This window comes from Odocoileus virginianus, chromosome 7 (assembly GCF_023699985.2).
Source record: "Odocoileus virginianus isolate 20LAN1187 ecotype Illinois chromosome 7, Ovbor_1.2, whole genome shotgun sequence".
Taxonomy (NCBI): Eukaryota; Metazoa; Chordata; class Mammalia; order Artiodactyla; family Cervidae; genus Odocoileus; species Odocoileus virginianus.
The window spans coordinates 61,785,684-61,798,929 of NC_069680.1; the positions used below are offsets into that span (position 1 = coordinate 61,785,684).

At 50.6% G+C, this 13,246-nt stretch overlaps 1 protein-coding gene across 6 annotated transcripts in view; it reads left to right on the forward strand.

Moving 5' to 3' along the window:
* Positions 1 to 6,665, forward strand: part of CHST3 (carbohydrate sulfotransferase 3) — a 38,595-nt gene extending 31,930 nt beyond the window's left edge. For all 6 annotated transcript variants that reach the window (XM_070470794.1, XM_020907992.2, XM_020907993.2 and 3 more), the window contains one exon: positions 258 to 6,665. In XM_070470794.1, coding sequence (XP_070326895.1) covers positions 258 to 1,557 — 1,300 coding nt within the window. In that variant the 3' untranslated portion in view covers positions 1,558 to 6,665. The remainder of the gene's footprint in view (positions 1 to 257) is intronic.
* The last annotated feature ends 6,581 nt before the right edge of the window (positions 6,666 to 13,246 follow it).

The window sequence follows — 13,246 nt, forward strand, 5'->3', positions numbered from 1 at the left end:
GAGGTGTGTTCTGTCTACACTCCTTCCTGGGGTTCCCCTGGCAGAGCAATTTGGGCCACAGTGACTTTCCTCCTCGTCTCAAGTCCCTACCCATTCCCCCTGTGATCATGGGTCTACTTACACGCAAATAAACTACTTACACTCAAACCCCTGCCTCAAAGTCAGCTTCTGGGTGGTCATCCTGGGACGCTCCTTAGGTGCACAGGGGATAGAGTCCCCAGTCAGTCACTGATCATGGTATCCCTTTGCTCTCACAGGGTCTCAGACAAGCTGAAGCAGATCCCCCAATCCCTGGTAGATGCCAATAGCACCGACCCAGCCCTGGTCTTGGCCGAGAACGCATCCCTCCTGTCCCTGAGTGAGCTGGATTCGGCCTTCCTGCAGCTGCAGAGGCGCCTGCGAAACCTCAGTCTGCAGCTGGGCATGGAGCCAGCAGAGGAGGCTGAGGAGGAGCAGATGCTGGAGGCGGAAGAGGACTGGGAGCAGCTGGAACCCCGCCCACCCGCCGAGGCCCCGCCCCGGCGCCACGTGCTCCTCATGGCCACAACTCGCACGGGTTCCTCGTTTGTGGGAGAGTTCTTCAATCAGCAGGGCAATATCTTCTACCTCTTCGAGCCGCTGTGGCACATCGAGCGCACGGTGTCCTTTGAGCAGGGTGGTGCCAACGCCGCGGGCTCGGCCCTGGTCTACCGCGACGTGCTCAAGCAGCTCTTCCTGTGCGACCTCTACATCCTGGAGCACTTCATCATCCCGGCGCCCGAGGACCACCTGACCCAGTTCGTGTTCCGCCGGGGCTCCAGCCGCTCCCTCTGCGAGGACCCCGTCTGCACACCCCTTGTCAAGAAGGTCTTCGAGAAGTATCCCTGCAAGAACCGCCGCTGTGGCCCTCTCAACATGACGCTGGCCGCTGAAGCCTGCCGCCGCAAGGAGCACATGGCCATCAAGGCAGTCCGCATCAGGCAACTGGAGTTCCTGCAGCCGCTGGCCGAGGACCCCCGTCTCGACCTGCGCGTCATCCAGCTAGTGCGCGACCCCCGCGCTGTGCTGGCCTCCCGCATGGTGGCCTTCGCGGACAAGTACGAGACCTGGAAGAAGTGGCTGGCCAAGGGGCAGGACCAGCTGAGGGAGGAGGAGGTGCTGCGGCTAAAGGGCAACTGTGAGAGCATCCGCCTATCCGCCGAGTTGGGCCTGAGACAGCCGGCTTGGCTGCGGGGTCGCTACATGCTGGTGCGCTACGAGGACGTGGCCCTCCGGCCGCTGCAGAAGGCCCAGGAGATGTATCGCTTTGCAGGCATCCCCCTAACCCCGCAGGTGGAGGACTGGATCCAGAAGAACACCCAGGCAGCGCACGACGGCATCTACTCCACGCAGAAGAACTCCTCGGAACAGTTTGAGAAATGGCGCTTCAGCATGCCCTTCAAGCTGGCTCAGGTGGTGCAGGCCGCCTGCGGCCCGGCCATGCGCCTCTTCGGCTACAAGCCGGTGCAGGATGCCGCCTCGCTTTCCAACCGCTCCGTCAGCCTGCTGGAGGAGCGCGGCACCTTCTGGGTTACGTAGGGGGCCTGGGGTGCCAGCACCCCTGCTGCTGAAAGTCCCGCTCTGCCTGCCTCACCCAGGCCCGCGGGGAGTCTGTGGCACCGCCGCCGGGCGTGGGCTGGAAGACGCACCGGGCGTGAGCCGCGCCTGCGCTGTAGAAGTAGGCCCCCAGCCAGCTCGCTTCCCCTGCAGCTGTGGGCCCGGGGCTTCCCGCTGAGAACAGGACGGTGGCCGGCCTTTTTGAGGGCTGTCAAACCCAGACCTAGGGGACTGTCGTCTCCTGAGCAGACCCAGGCAGGCCCGGGCCTGTTCACAATTCTTTCTCTCCTCTCCCTCTCTCTCCCTCTTTCTCTGTCTCTCTCACACACACACGCACACACACACACAGAAACATACATGAAACACACATAGTTGGCCTGTAGACCTAGTGGGCAAGGGTCTACAAATATTTAACAACTGGAAGGGGTTCCGGCACGAACTAATAACAGTCAGACCCCCTGCTTTACTCAGTGTGAACCTTTCCGTTTCTGAATTTCTTCATAATCCAGTGCAGCATCTGAGTGAGTCACTGGGGAGAGGTGAAATCAGCTCTATATAGAGCTACAAAATATACATATAAAGACACATACCTACATTCACACCCCACACACAGAAAAACAAATACATGCACATATACATACAGAAAAACAGCTTTTCAGAGTTATTGGAGGATAAGGGAGGGACTTCCCACGTGGCACTAGTGGTAAAGAACCCACCTGCCTTCCCTCTTAGCGCAGTCCATAAAGAATCTGCCTGCAATGCAGGAGACCTGGGTTCGATTCCTGGGTCGGGAAGATTCCCCTGGAGAAGGAAATGGCAATCCACTCCAGTATCCTTGCCTGGAAAAATCCCATGGACAGAGGAGCCTGGCAGGCTACAGTCCACAGGGTCGTAAGAGTCAGACACGACTTAGCAACTAAACTGCCACCACCGCCAATGCAGGAGATATAAGAGATTTTGGTTGGATCCCTTGGTCTGGAAGATTCCCCTGGAGGAGGGCATGACAACCCACTCCAGTATTCTTGCCTGGAGAATCCCATGGACAAAGGGGCCTGGCAAGTGAAAGTCCATGGGTTGCAAAGAGTCGGACAGGACAAGTGAATTAGCTTGCAGCATGCAGGAGGATGGGGGAGTGGTATATGGTCATGAACCATGACCCTATTCCCCATGTAAGTCTGAGGCTGGATGATGGGTACAGAACTGCTAAGTGCATGGCCTCTGCCCACCTTAGATTCTCATGGCTGCTTCGCTCCTGTCCTTGCTTCTAGTAGGCAGCATGTTTTAAATTGGCGTGTTTGATCCCCGTGTGATGGCAGCCTGAAGGCCCCGTCCCAGCTCGGTTGACTCCCCAGGAGCATGTCCATGTTTGAAAGCTGCTTCAGGCCTGACTGGCAGGAGCATTTGTGGTCCCTGGAGACAAAAGGCAGCTCAGGAGTCCTGTCGTTTCCAGCCAGGCCTCTGTGGGGCCGGGCCCAAATGGAAGTATAGAGTGCTCTTCGGGGAGAAGTCACATCAGGATAGCCCCTCCCCTGAGAAGACAGTGGACCGAGGTCAGCCACATGGTCGGTTGTCATGGCTGTGTGGTTAGTGTCTGGAATTCCTCCTTTAGGGCTCTGGGAAGAGTGTTGCTCAACATGGGATGGTCTGAGTGTTTTAAGTTATTTATGGTTTGGTCTCTTGTGGCTATATTTTCAGGTTTGTTTCTGCAGGAGTGCTGCTTGGAAGCATTGTGGTCTTGAGGGGGGCTGGGAGGATCTGTGGGGAGCAATTTAGATCCTGCTGGAGAGAGAGGATTAGGAAAAGGAAACTTCCTCCAGAAGGATCAGAGCCTTGATGGCCACATGGCAGCCCACAGTGCCCCACGGGCTTTTCTGTTTGAACCCATGTGGAACAGATCTCAGAAATCACCAGTGTTCTTTGCCGAGTGTCCAAGGCAGCAGATATTAGCAGTCTTCACCCCCTCCTCAAGAAGAGGCCAGATTTGAAAATCTCTCCCAAGCCCTAACATATTTCCTGGGGGGTCAGGGGCCTATGACCAAGCACCAAATGTCCCCAAAGCAGAAGCCTTTCCCCACTCTCACTCCAAACCAGGAAGCAGAACTCAGTACCCCCTGAGAACTTTCAGGAAGCATCAGAAGTTCACTAAGGGCTGTTTCTGATTTCCTGGACAACCTCTGTATCAGATCCGTCCCATTATCAAGCCTGGAGGGCTGAGTTTTGTTTCGAGTATTATGGACAGGAGGGAAATACAAGATCTGAGTCCAGCTGGGGTTGCTATAGGGAAGAGAGGGGTGCATCCTTGTGGAAAGCCAGCCTTTGAAGAGGTGAGGACAGTGGCCATCTTGTGAGATCCGTTATAATCAGTGCCCTGGGTCTCCATCACCGTGGATTCAGCCAGTCAAGGAAATCTCTAGGTTTTATAGTCCAAGCATAAACTGTGCAGGGAACTGGCTTTAATTTGGGGTCCAAAGGTACTCTAGCTCTGAAAACTTGATCCTGGGGCAGAGTGGTGCCAGGATGGTTCTGGCAGGCCCAGAAGTGCTGGCCATTCTTCCCCAGCCCCTGCCCTGCTCCCTCCACTATCCCTTACTTGGGGGTGGTGAGGGGCAGACACCTCTGTCCAGCACCCTTCCTGGGTCCTGGGGCTCTCCTAGTGTGGATAGCGGACTTCCTTCCTTCCTTTCTTCCTTCCTTCCTACGCCTTTGGGGCTAAGGCCTCTACCCTTGAATCCTGAGGACTGTGCGGAGAATGGACCTTTGGGACTTCTCAGGACATTAACAATTTGTACACTGCAGGTTGACTTAATTTATTTATTTTGTGAAAAAGAAGAGACGGAAAAATATTTTATTATTTGCAGGGACTCAAAGCTGTACCCAAATCAAGAAAGACAACAGTAACAGAAGCCATTCACTTCATGTATACAAGGACACTCCAAGACAATTCAAAATACACCAGAGGACAAAGCTGAGAGCATGGGAGTCATGACAGCTACAGGGTATTTTTTTAGCTTGGGTTTTTCCCTTCAGTTGATTTGAAGATACGACAGTAAGACCCTTTCTGCATTATTACCTTTGCCTACGTGTCTGAAATAAGATACAACTCACCTGAGTGTTGCCTGGGGCTCAGCAATGCTCTGGGAACCCTTGGGGTTTTAGGGAGGGCAGGGTGGGATGATTACTGACTTTATAGTCCTTGGGACCTGGTTGGAGACCCACATGAGGGGTTACCAGCAGGGAGCTGGATTAGGGAGAGTGGTCCAGCTGAGAGGCAGTGCCTCGTTTTCCAGCAAGGCCAGCCCTGGTTTGTTTTTCTGTTCCCCCTGTGCTCCCCCCTCACACCGGAGCCTTCCCCTCTGCAACACCCACCTGCCTGGAGACGGGAGTGTTGAGGCCTCACCTCTGCCAGCCGCCAGCTACCCCGGAACAAGAGGCTCATTCAGCAATGAGCGTTTACTCATTTTCTTCTTCTTCATGAAGACCTCTTTAGCCCAGCCTGTAAAAATAGCTCAGAACATTCCAGGCCTTGGTGAGACAGGGCAGTGTCCAGTACCCTCAAGGCGTCACCCCTGCTGCCCATTCCTGGCTTTTCCTCTGGACCTCATTTATAAGTTTTGGAGTGGATGAGGACATGGGGAAAGGTCTATAGGAGCAGGATTTGGGAGGGGACAGGATTCCTGAGTCCCATAGAGAGGGAAGATGTGCAGGGCTCAGTAGCACAGCTCCTGCAAGTTATCACCAAGTTATCACTAAGGTGGAGAGACACGAGTAAAGTCTAGCCCTTTGTCTGTGTATGTGATGCACTCACTTGAAAATAAAAACAAAAACAAAATGTTTGTCTGCCAGCACCCTCAGCCTGGGAGCTGTGCCAGAGTCTGGTCTGATGGGACAGCTGCTGACCAAACCCTTAAGAGCAAAAGTCCCACCGAACCCGTTACAATGACATCTTTCCACCTCTGCTCTCCAAATGAGCTCCAGGGAATCCGTGTGCCAGAAGATGTATGCTTAGCCAATCAGCAGACAGGAGGTATAAGCATCCAGTGCTCTCGTCCTAACCCTGAAGGTCTCTTCCAGCCCTGGGCCTGTGTTAATTGACTGTGGGGCCTGTCCCTTAAGAGGCCCTGGATTATGAAGAATGAGGGCAGAAGACTGGATGGCTGTGTCCCTGAGGCAAGGAGGGGATGGGGGGAACAGATGCCTGCAGAGGATGCTCCTTTAAATTTGTGTGGACTGATGAGATCCTAGAAGTGGATCTTGTCAGTCTGCTCACATTTAAAGAAGGCGCATCCTCTGAGATCCAAAGTTGATGAGTTTGCCTGGGAACATTCCTAGGACATGGTCCAGTTAGAAACCGAGGGAGGAGGCCCAGGGTTTCCTGAATGCAGCCACGTGGCCTTTCAACTACCATGGTTTCACGAAGAGTGGAAGCTGCTCTTTACCTCAAGAGGATGAAGCAGAATTAGCAACTGCAGATGTCTTAAGAACTTCAAGATCCTAGGGTCTTGTGACTTTTGTCATTCCATACTGTGCATGGGGGACTAATTAGTTATGTGTTTCCAAGATTACATGGTGCCATCTTCAGGGCCTAGCCCATATTGTGGGCCAGGTATTTTATTTGTATTTATTTGTCAAATAAAATGACCTATGTATCTTGCTTCTTCTAACATTGGGCTTGAACAGGGCACCCCCTAAAGTCTCCATTTCATCTGTACTTTCTAGGCCAAATCTGCCTGATTCCCCTGCTCCCTCCTGGATCCTGCAAACTCTTTTTGCCAAGACCTTGGCCTTATGTCATATTTCATGGCCACATAGTACAGGATACCCCTTTCCTGGCCATAGGTGGCCTGGTATGTACATATGTGTCCACACGTCTGTATGTGTAGCATGTAGCTCAGCCTGCTTGGCCATGTTGCTCCCAGCTCCCTTGCCATCAATGTCCTTGCCATCAATGTTCTTGCCGTGGCTACAATCTCCTGAAAATACAGGGGTTGCCTTCAGAAAGCTGGTGGCTACTGCCAGTCGGGATCTGCTTTGCAGAACAGAATGTGAATTATTTAATTAAAAATGAAAACACGCAACAAGCAGAATCTGAAGTGTGTGTCTCTGTCGTCTTTGTATTTATTCTCAGCGGCAATTAGGTTGTAAAAATTAACAGGAACACTTATACGTCAATTATATCTCAATAAAGTGGGGTTGGAGGAAATAAAAAAAAAAAATTAGCAGCCATAGGAAAGGGGCAACTTCCAGCATGAAGCAAGTCACAGAAACTGCTCCCTGTTCCTGAGAGGTGAAAGGCACAAGGAAAGTAGGGATACGTGCAGGGGCTGTGGCAAAGGTGAATGATCTTTATGTTACCAGAATAGCAGAGCTGGTAATAACAGTTTGGAGTTGGCTGCAAGGACAACGTCTGAGAAAGAAACACCCAGGTATTCTCAAACAGGGACATTAGTTAGAGGCCAGGGGACCTGGTGACAAGTCCCACCTTGGCCACTTTCTAGTCCTGTGATTTTGGGTAAGTCAGTTCCCTTAATCTGTACCCCAGTTGCCTTTACAATGAAAGGTGTAATTAGTAGTTGACAACCATTGTTCCAAAAATACCCCTTTAGGGATGGACTCAAGTCAGCTGTAAGGGCAGGCAGTGCTTTCCCACTGGCAGCAGCTGTGCATTCATTTGGCCTTCAAATAAATTTCAAGAATCGCTTGAGATTGCTAGGAACACTTGCAGCTAAGAAATGCAGTGCAATTACATGCTGTATCAGTCATAGCAACTTGGTGCAAATTGCCACACTTTTGTTTCCGAACAGCCACCTGGAGGGAATGGTTGTTTCCCCAGGAAGAAGGGAGAAGGTTCACTTTAGAACCCGAGAAGACAGCCTGTGGAGCTTTGTGGGTTTGGGGACACAGGAGAAGCAGGAATAGCAGCTGCCATGAAGAGGCAGAGAACAGCTGAAAACTGGGGACAGTAGTCCCTGGAGTGAGGGGGTGACAGAGTAAAGCATGATATGAGGACAGGAGACCCCTTCACCCCAAATTCAATTCTGTATCTGTTATTTTACCCAGGCCAAGCTTTGGAAGCTCAAACCACTCCCCTCCCAACCCTTAAAAATACAGGAGGCAGCACAATGACACCCCAACCTGGGTAAAATCTTGGCCACCCGGCCCCCAGCCAGGTGCCACTTCTGTTTCCAATCTTCTGGCACTGGATATATTTAGTTTAATTTCTAGGCTGTGTTTCCTACCACAAATGGCCCCCTGGAGAAACAAATTGCCCTAATCATAGAGCTGAGAAGCCTGGAGACCTCCCCACGCGCCCACTCTCTCAGCCACCAGCCTAGGCCAAGCCTCTTTCCACTCCCAGACCTCAGAGGGCTCCTGTATGTTCCTGTACCACACCCCAAGTTATCCACCCCGGGAGGGAGCCGAACACCCCATGGGGTCGTTGAGACAGCCAGTTGGCTGGCTCCATCCTAGCAGGCAGCTTGATCGCGCACAGAGAGAGGCCTTGGGCTATGCACTTGTGCACAGAGCCCTGCCAGGTCCTGGAGTCTACAGCAGTGCCCCCAAGTCTTTTTGGAGGACCTGTGGTCACCTAACCTCTTGTAAGGAGGTACAGTTCACATTAGTATTTTAAAGGCTCTGAGAAGCCCTGCTTTCCTCTGACTGATCCCGTTTACCAGGATTCCCTCAAAACCAATTTTATGAGTGGAATTTTTATCATGTAAACTTTTTTTGTTTTTCTGACTAAGATTTTCAGGACTTTGGCATTCTACAGAACAGTTTGTACTTAGCAGAAACCTGCAAAGGTAAGTGTTAGGACTAAAAGCCATGGTTAAGCAGACAGTAAGGTGATAGGTGATGTAGCTACCTACTTCAAGGGAGAAAAAGCCCAGGGTTTCAGGGCCCCTTCCCTCTTTCTCATTCTCCTTGAGCTGCAGGCCAGGAGCGAGAGTCAGCCTTGGGGTCACTGGGGGTCAGAGTTCACAGCTCCAAGGCATCCATGCTGCTGTTGTGAAACCTGCCGGTGGCTTGAAACCCTTGGTGTCCTCAAATCGACCCACTCCTACGGGGCCTCTGTGGCACTACCCAAAAGATGTAGTGACCCCCACGGAGAGTAGGGACCCTGGAGAGCCAGGCCAGGCATAAACATCACAGGACACTACTGATCTGAGAAACTCGAGCTTGGGGTAGTTCTTAAAGGAACCATTTCTAAAACATCTGGACAAAGGTTACCAACAGTAAACAGGTTCCCTGGAGATGCAGTCCCCTAGTAGCTAGTAAACCCCTTGCTAAATGCTGCTGTGCAGTTTATTAGAAGAGCAAGCAAGCAGTAAAGACTCAGCTGGAGAGGCTTGCCCAAGAAAATCAGAAAGGGAGAGAAGGGAGGGAGGAAGGAAGGAAAGGAGAGTGATAAGGAAGAGACACTCTCAGAGATGCAGGGAAGGAAGACAGCCATGTTGCTGGAGAGAACACCCATGAGAATAGCCACAGCCACGATGCCCAAGCATTTAAGGGATGCCAGGGTCAGGCCAGGCCCAGTGCACACCTCGCCCCACACACCACTGGCCATGGACCAAATCTACCCTGTGGATGCATGGTCCATGCATGGTCTGCTTTTGTTTATAACAACTGACCAACACTTAAAAATTAAGGGATTCTATATAAAAACCAGATTTCTGCTTCATCTTGAACATGAGGCCTCTTGCTTTGAGTCACACCAGAAGCTGATGCTGAGACAAAAGTTTGAGAGCAAACGGTTTATGTGGGAGCTGCAGACAGCCCAGCAGGGGAAGAGGGGAGGAGACAGGCAGCAAAGGGTGCAGTGCTGAGCCAGCAGCCACCTTGGACAACTGGAGCTGAATGCTTCCAGGAAATGCATAAAGCTCGAACCTTGGGATGACCCGAGCTGAGGGGTGAGGTGAAGACGCTGAGAGCATACCTACATCAAAGACCCGTCAGTCTTTGGCTGAAGGCCATACCTGGGATGTATTAATTCGCTTAGCACTTGCCCAGCTGGCAGAACAACATTCTGGAATTCTGGAAAAAGCTGTCAGGCCCAGAAGGGAAGGAAGATACAAGTGGTTGGAAGTTTCCAGAGCACAGTGCAAGTTTCCAAAGTAAGGTATGAGAGAGGGGAGAGGCCTGACAGCACCTACTCCCTGGGGTGGTCAGTCACCCAGGGCTCTCATCCCAGCAGAACAGCGGGCTGCAACTGGGGAGAAGGGCGGGGCCCAGGCTCCCTCTGGTCTCTCCAATACGAGGCAGCACTGATCACAGCATCAGCATTGACGATTTACTTTCAACGGACACATCCTCTCTATGAATCCATGTCCATCCAAAGGGAGAAAGCAACGGGCCAGGAAGCCCACAGTGCGACTCCATTCATTAGGACAGCACCCCAGGCCCTGGAGCATTTGAGTTTTCAAACCCCGCTTGAAGTCCTGGTGGAATGCTGGGGTCTGTGTTGGCTTTCCCCGACAGGGCCCACTGAGGGGCCCTTAATGCTTAGATATTGGGCATAATGTGGTTAGGTCTCGATACCATGGACTCTGCCTAGGTCTGTCTGGCCAGAACACCATGGAACTTAGCCTTCCCCCTTCCCTTCACCATCTCTCCCCACACCCGCCTGAACTTCACCTGCCCACCCTTACCCCAAAACTGCTGCTGCCCACATGAGCAGGAAGACAGAATATACAGTGAGGTGGAGCACAGGGGCTTTTCCCACACAGAGGGTGGACAGGGCCACGCAGCATCTGGTTCATACCAGTGCTGCCCTCCCTGGAAAGTTTTTCACCTCTTTCTGCTCTGATGCACATAGTAGATGATACTCACTTGCAGGGCCTAACAGGCCCCTTGGGTGTGTTCTTGTGATGCTCAGCATGGCAATCCTCAATGCCTGGATTCAAATGCCATCCCATTCTTGCCCACCCAGGAAAGTTCAACAGAGTGACCAAGGAGACAGTGTGTAAAAAGGCTTGGAGGATGAAGAGGACTTGAAGGATTTGGGGACCAAGAAACAATTTGCTCTGGTTGAGGTGGTGACAAAGCAGGAGGCTGGAGAGGAAAGCTAGGACCTGAGCATGAAGGAGCATCTAAGCCATGATAAGAAGAGGTTGGACTTGATTCCAAGAACTATAGGGAGCTGCTGAATGATAGAGTGAAGCAACGTGGGCTGGCCTGACCAATAATGTCCCATTTTACAGATGAGAAGAGAGAGAGACAGAGCGCTGACATGACCAGCAGTGTCAGCATATGAATCTACATCCCTACTCCTTGAAGACCCTTCTGTCCCATCTTTTGCCTCAGTCTCCCACTTCCATCTGTTAGGACCCCACAGGCCACGAAAATGCTGTGGAGACCCAGAACCAAAGGGTTTCCTTTGGGATCATACAGAACAAGCCTAACCTCTTCCCTATGTGCCAGCTTTCCAAAGTCATCCTGAGTCTGCTCTTTTCCAGCAAGGTGTCCAAGCTGTGTGACCTTGGACAGTAAACTGCCCTCTCTGAGCCTTGGGTTGCTCATGTATTAAAATAGGGATAGTATCGCCTACTCAGTCTGAATTCGTGGAGAAGTGTGGGTTCAGAGGACTCCTGGGTTCACCTCCCATCAGCACTGTCCCAGCCCGGGCCTAGGGACCTGGGTCTTGGTGATTTGGGGGACGGTGCTACACCTGTCTCTACTGTTTGTTTTACTTCCCCCGCAAATGGATTTTTTTTCTAAGAGTCCCAGAGAATGGGGAATTGTTCCTGTAAATATATATTTTTAAAGGTGAAAAAATAAAATAAAATAAAATAGGGATAGTATCAACGTGAAGGATGCGTGTAGCATGTCTGGTTCATGGTAAGCCCTGAATAAACAGTGGCTGCTAATACTTGAAGACAGAGGCCCTTCACCCTATGTTCACACTCTTTTGGATGCCTCAGTTAATCAATGAATCAACAAATATTTTGAAGGCTAATGTTTTTGTTTAGCTGCTAAGTCTTTTGGGACCCCATGGACTATCACACTCCAGACTCTTCTGTCCATGGAATTCCCCAGGTAAGAATACTGATGTGGGTTGCTATTTCCTTCTCCAGGGTATCTTTCCAACCCAGAGGGTTGAACCCAATCTCCTGCATTGTCAGGTGGATTCTTTACCATTGAGTCATCAGGGAAGCCCCTTTTAAGGTTATAGGGAATCCTAAATAGAACTCACAGTGGGACCTGGAACCAAATAAAATAGGTCCCTCAGTATCTGACCCAGCAGGACAAATCATAAAAAGCAGTGCTGAGCTTCTAGGAATGACCCTCAGATGGCCCACAGAGCAACTTTCAGAGTTTGGTTGAGTGAGTAGGAGCTAATCTTCCCTTTCCTTTTGGAAGATTTCATTAATCCACCTCTGTGTTTCAGGAGTCTCTTTCCTCTGACTTGATGTTGATTTCTTTAAGCAGTTCCCTTTCCAGGAAAAAACTGCCCTCTACCTTCTGTCTGTATGAGTAAAAAGGCTGACCCTTGAGAACCGAGAAGATTTGGGTTTAAGTCAATTCATTCAAAACATTTTCCAATGGGCAGCACTTCTCCCTGATGACCGGGCCCCTGAGGGGTCTGGCTGGCCCAAATGGAAGTGTGTTCAGACTTGGTCTGAAACCTACCACTTCGAAGCAAGTCTTGCTTGGCTGGGAGCAGAGGAACAGCTGAGAAGACATGTGTTAAGACTTGCCCTTGGAAGTAGGAATCCAAGGAGCTCACAACAGGGAAATGCTCCTGACAACTTACTTCTTGATACATGCCCTTCGTATTCTCTTTAACGGGTGGTTAAGTCTCAGTGAAAGCCTTCACACTGTGTTTCCTGACACAGCACAAATGGTGGGTGGATGAATGAGTGAATGGAGAGGAAGTTTAAGAGGCAGTTGGAATAAACATTTTTTTCCAATTGTAGTAATACACACATGATCTAAAATTTACTGTCAAAGGTCGTGAGGAAGCAGCGCGTGGATTTCGGCCGCCGTTTCTTCCACCTTCAGTCTCTGGATATTTTGTAGAGCTTCCAACAGCGCTATGTTGGGACAGAGCATCCGGAGGTTCACAACCTCTGTGGTTCGTCGGAGCCACAATGAGGAGGGTCCAGGGAAGAACATACCATTTTCAGTGGAAAACAAGTGGCGGTTACCAGCTAAGATGACTTTGTTCTTTCGGTCTGGATTTGCTGCACCTTTCTTTATAGTAAGACACATGAGACAGATAGGAAGAGGAACATATTAAGAGGTGCAATCTCTTAAAAGGATCAAACCTTGAACTCAGCTTCCTAGATATGTTTGTAAATAAACTTATGGCATAAATCCTTAACGCCTCTTCTCTGAAATATGGAACATGATAATTGAACACGTGCTTACATTTTATTTGGGTAATATCGCATTATTAGTTTCTTAATTAAATATGTATTTGATTTAGCTTGTTAAAAAAACAAATAAATAAAATAAAATTTACTGTTAGTGAAATTAGGACATTCATAATGTGTGACCTGGAGAAGGAATGGGCAATCCACTCCAGCATTCTTGCCTGGTGAATCCCATGGACTGAGGAGCCTGGTGGACTGGAGTCCACAGGGTCGCAAAGAGTCAGACGTGACTGAAGCGACTGAGCACGCACAGTATGTAACCATCATCTAGAACATTTTCATCACCTTAAAAGGAAACC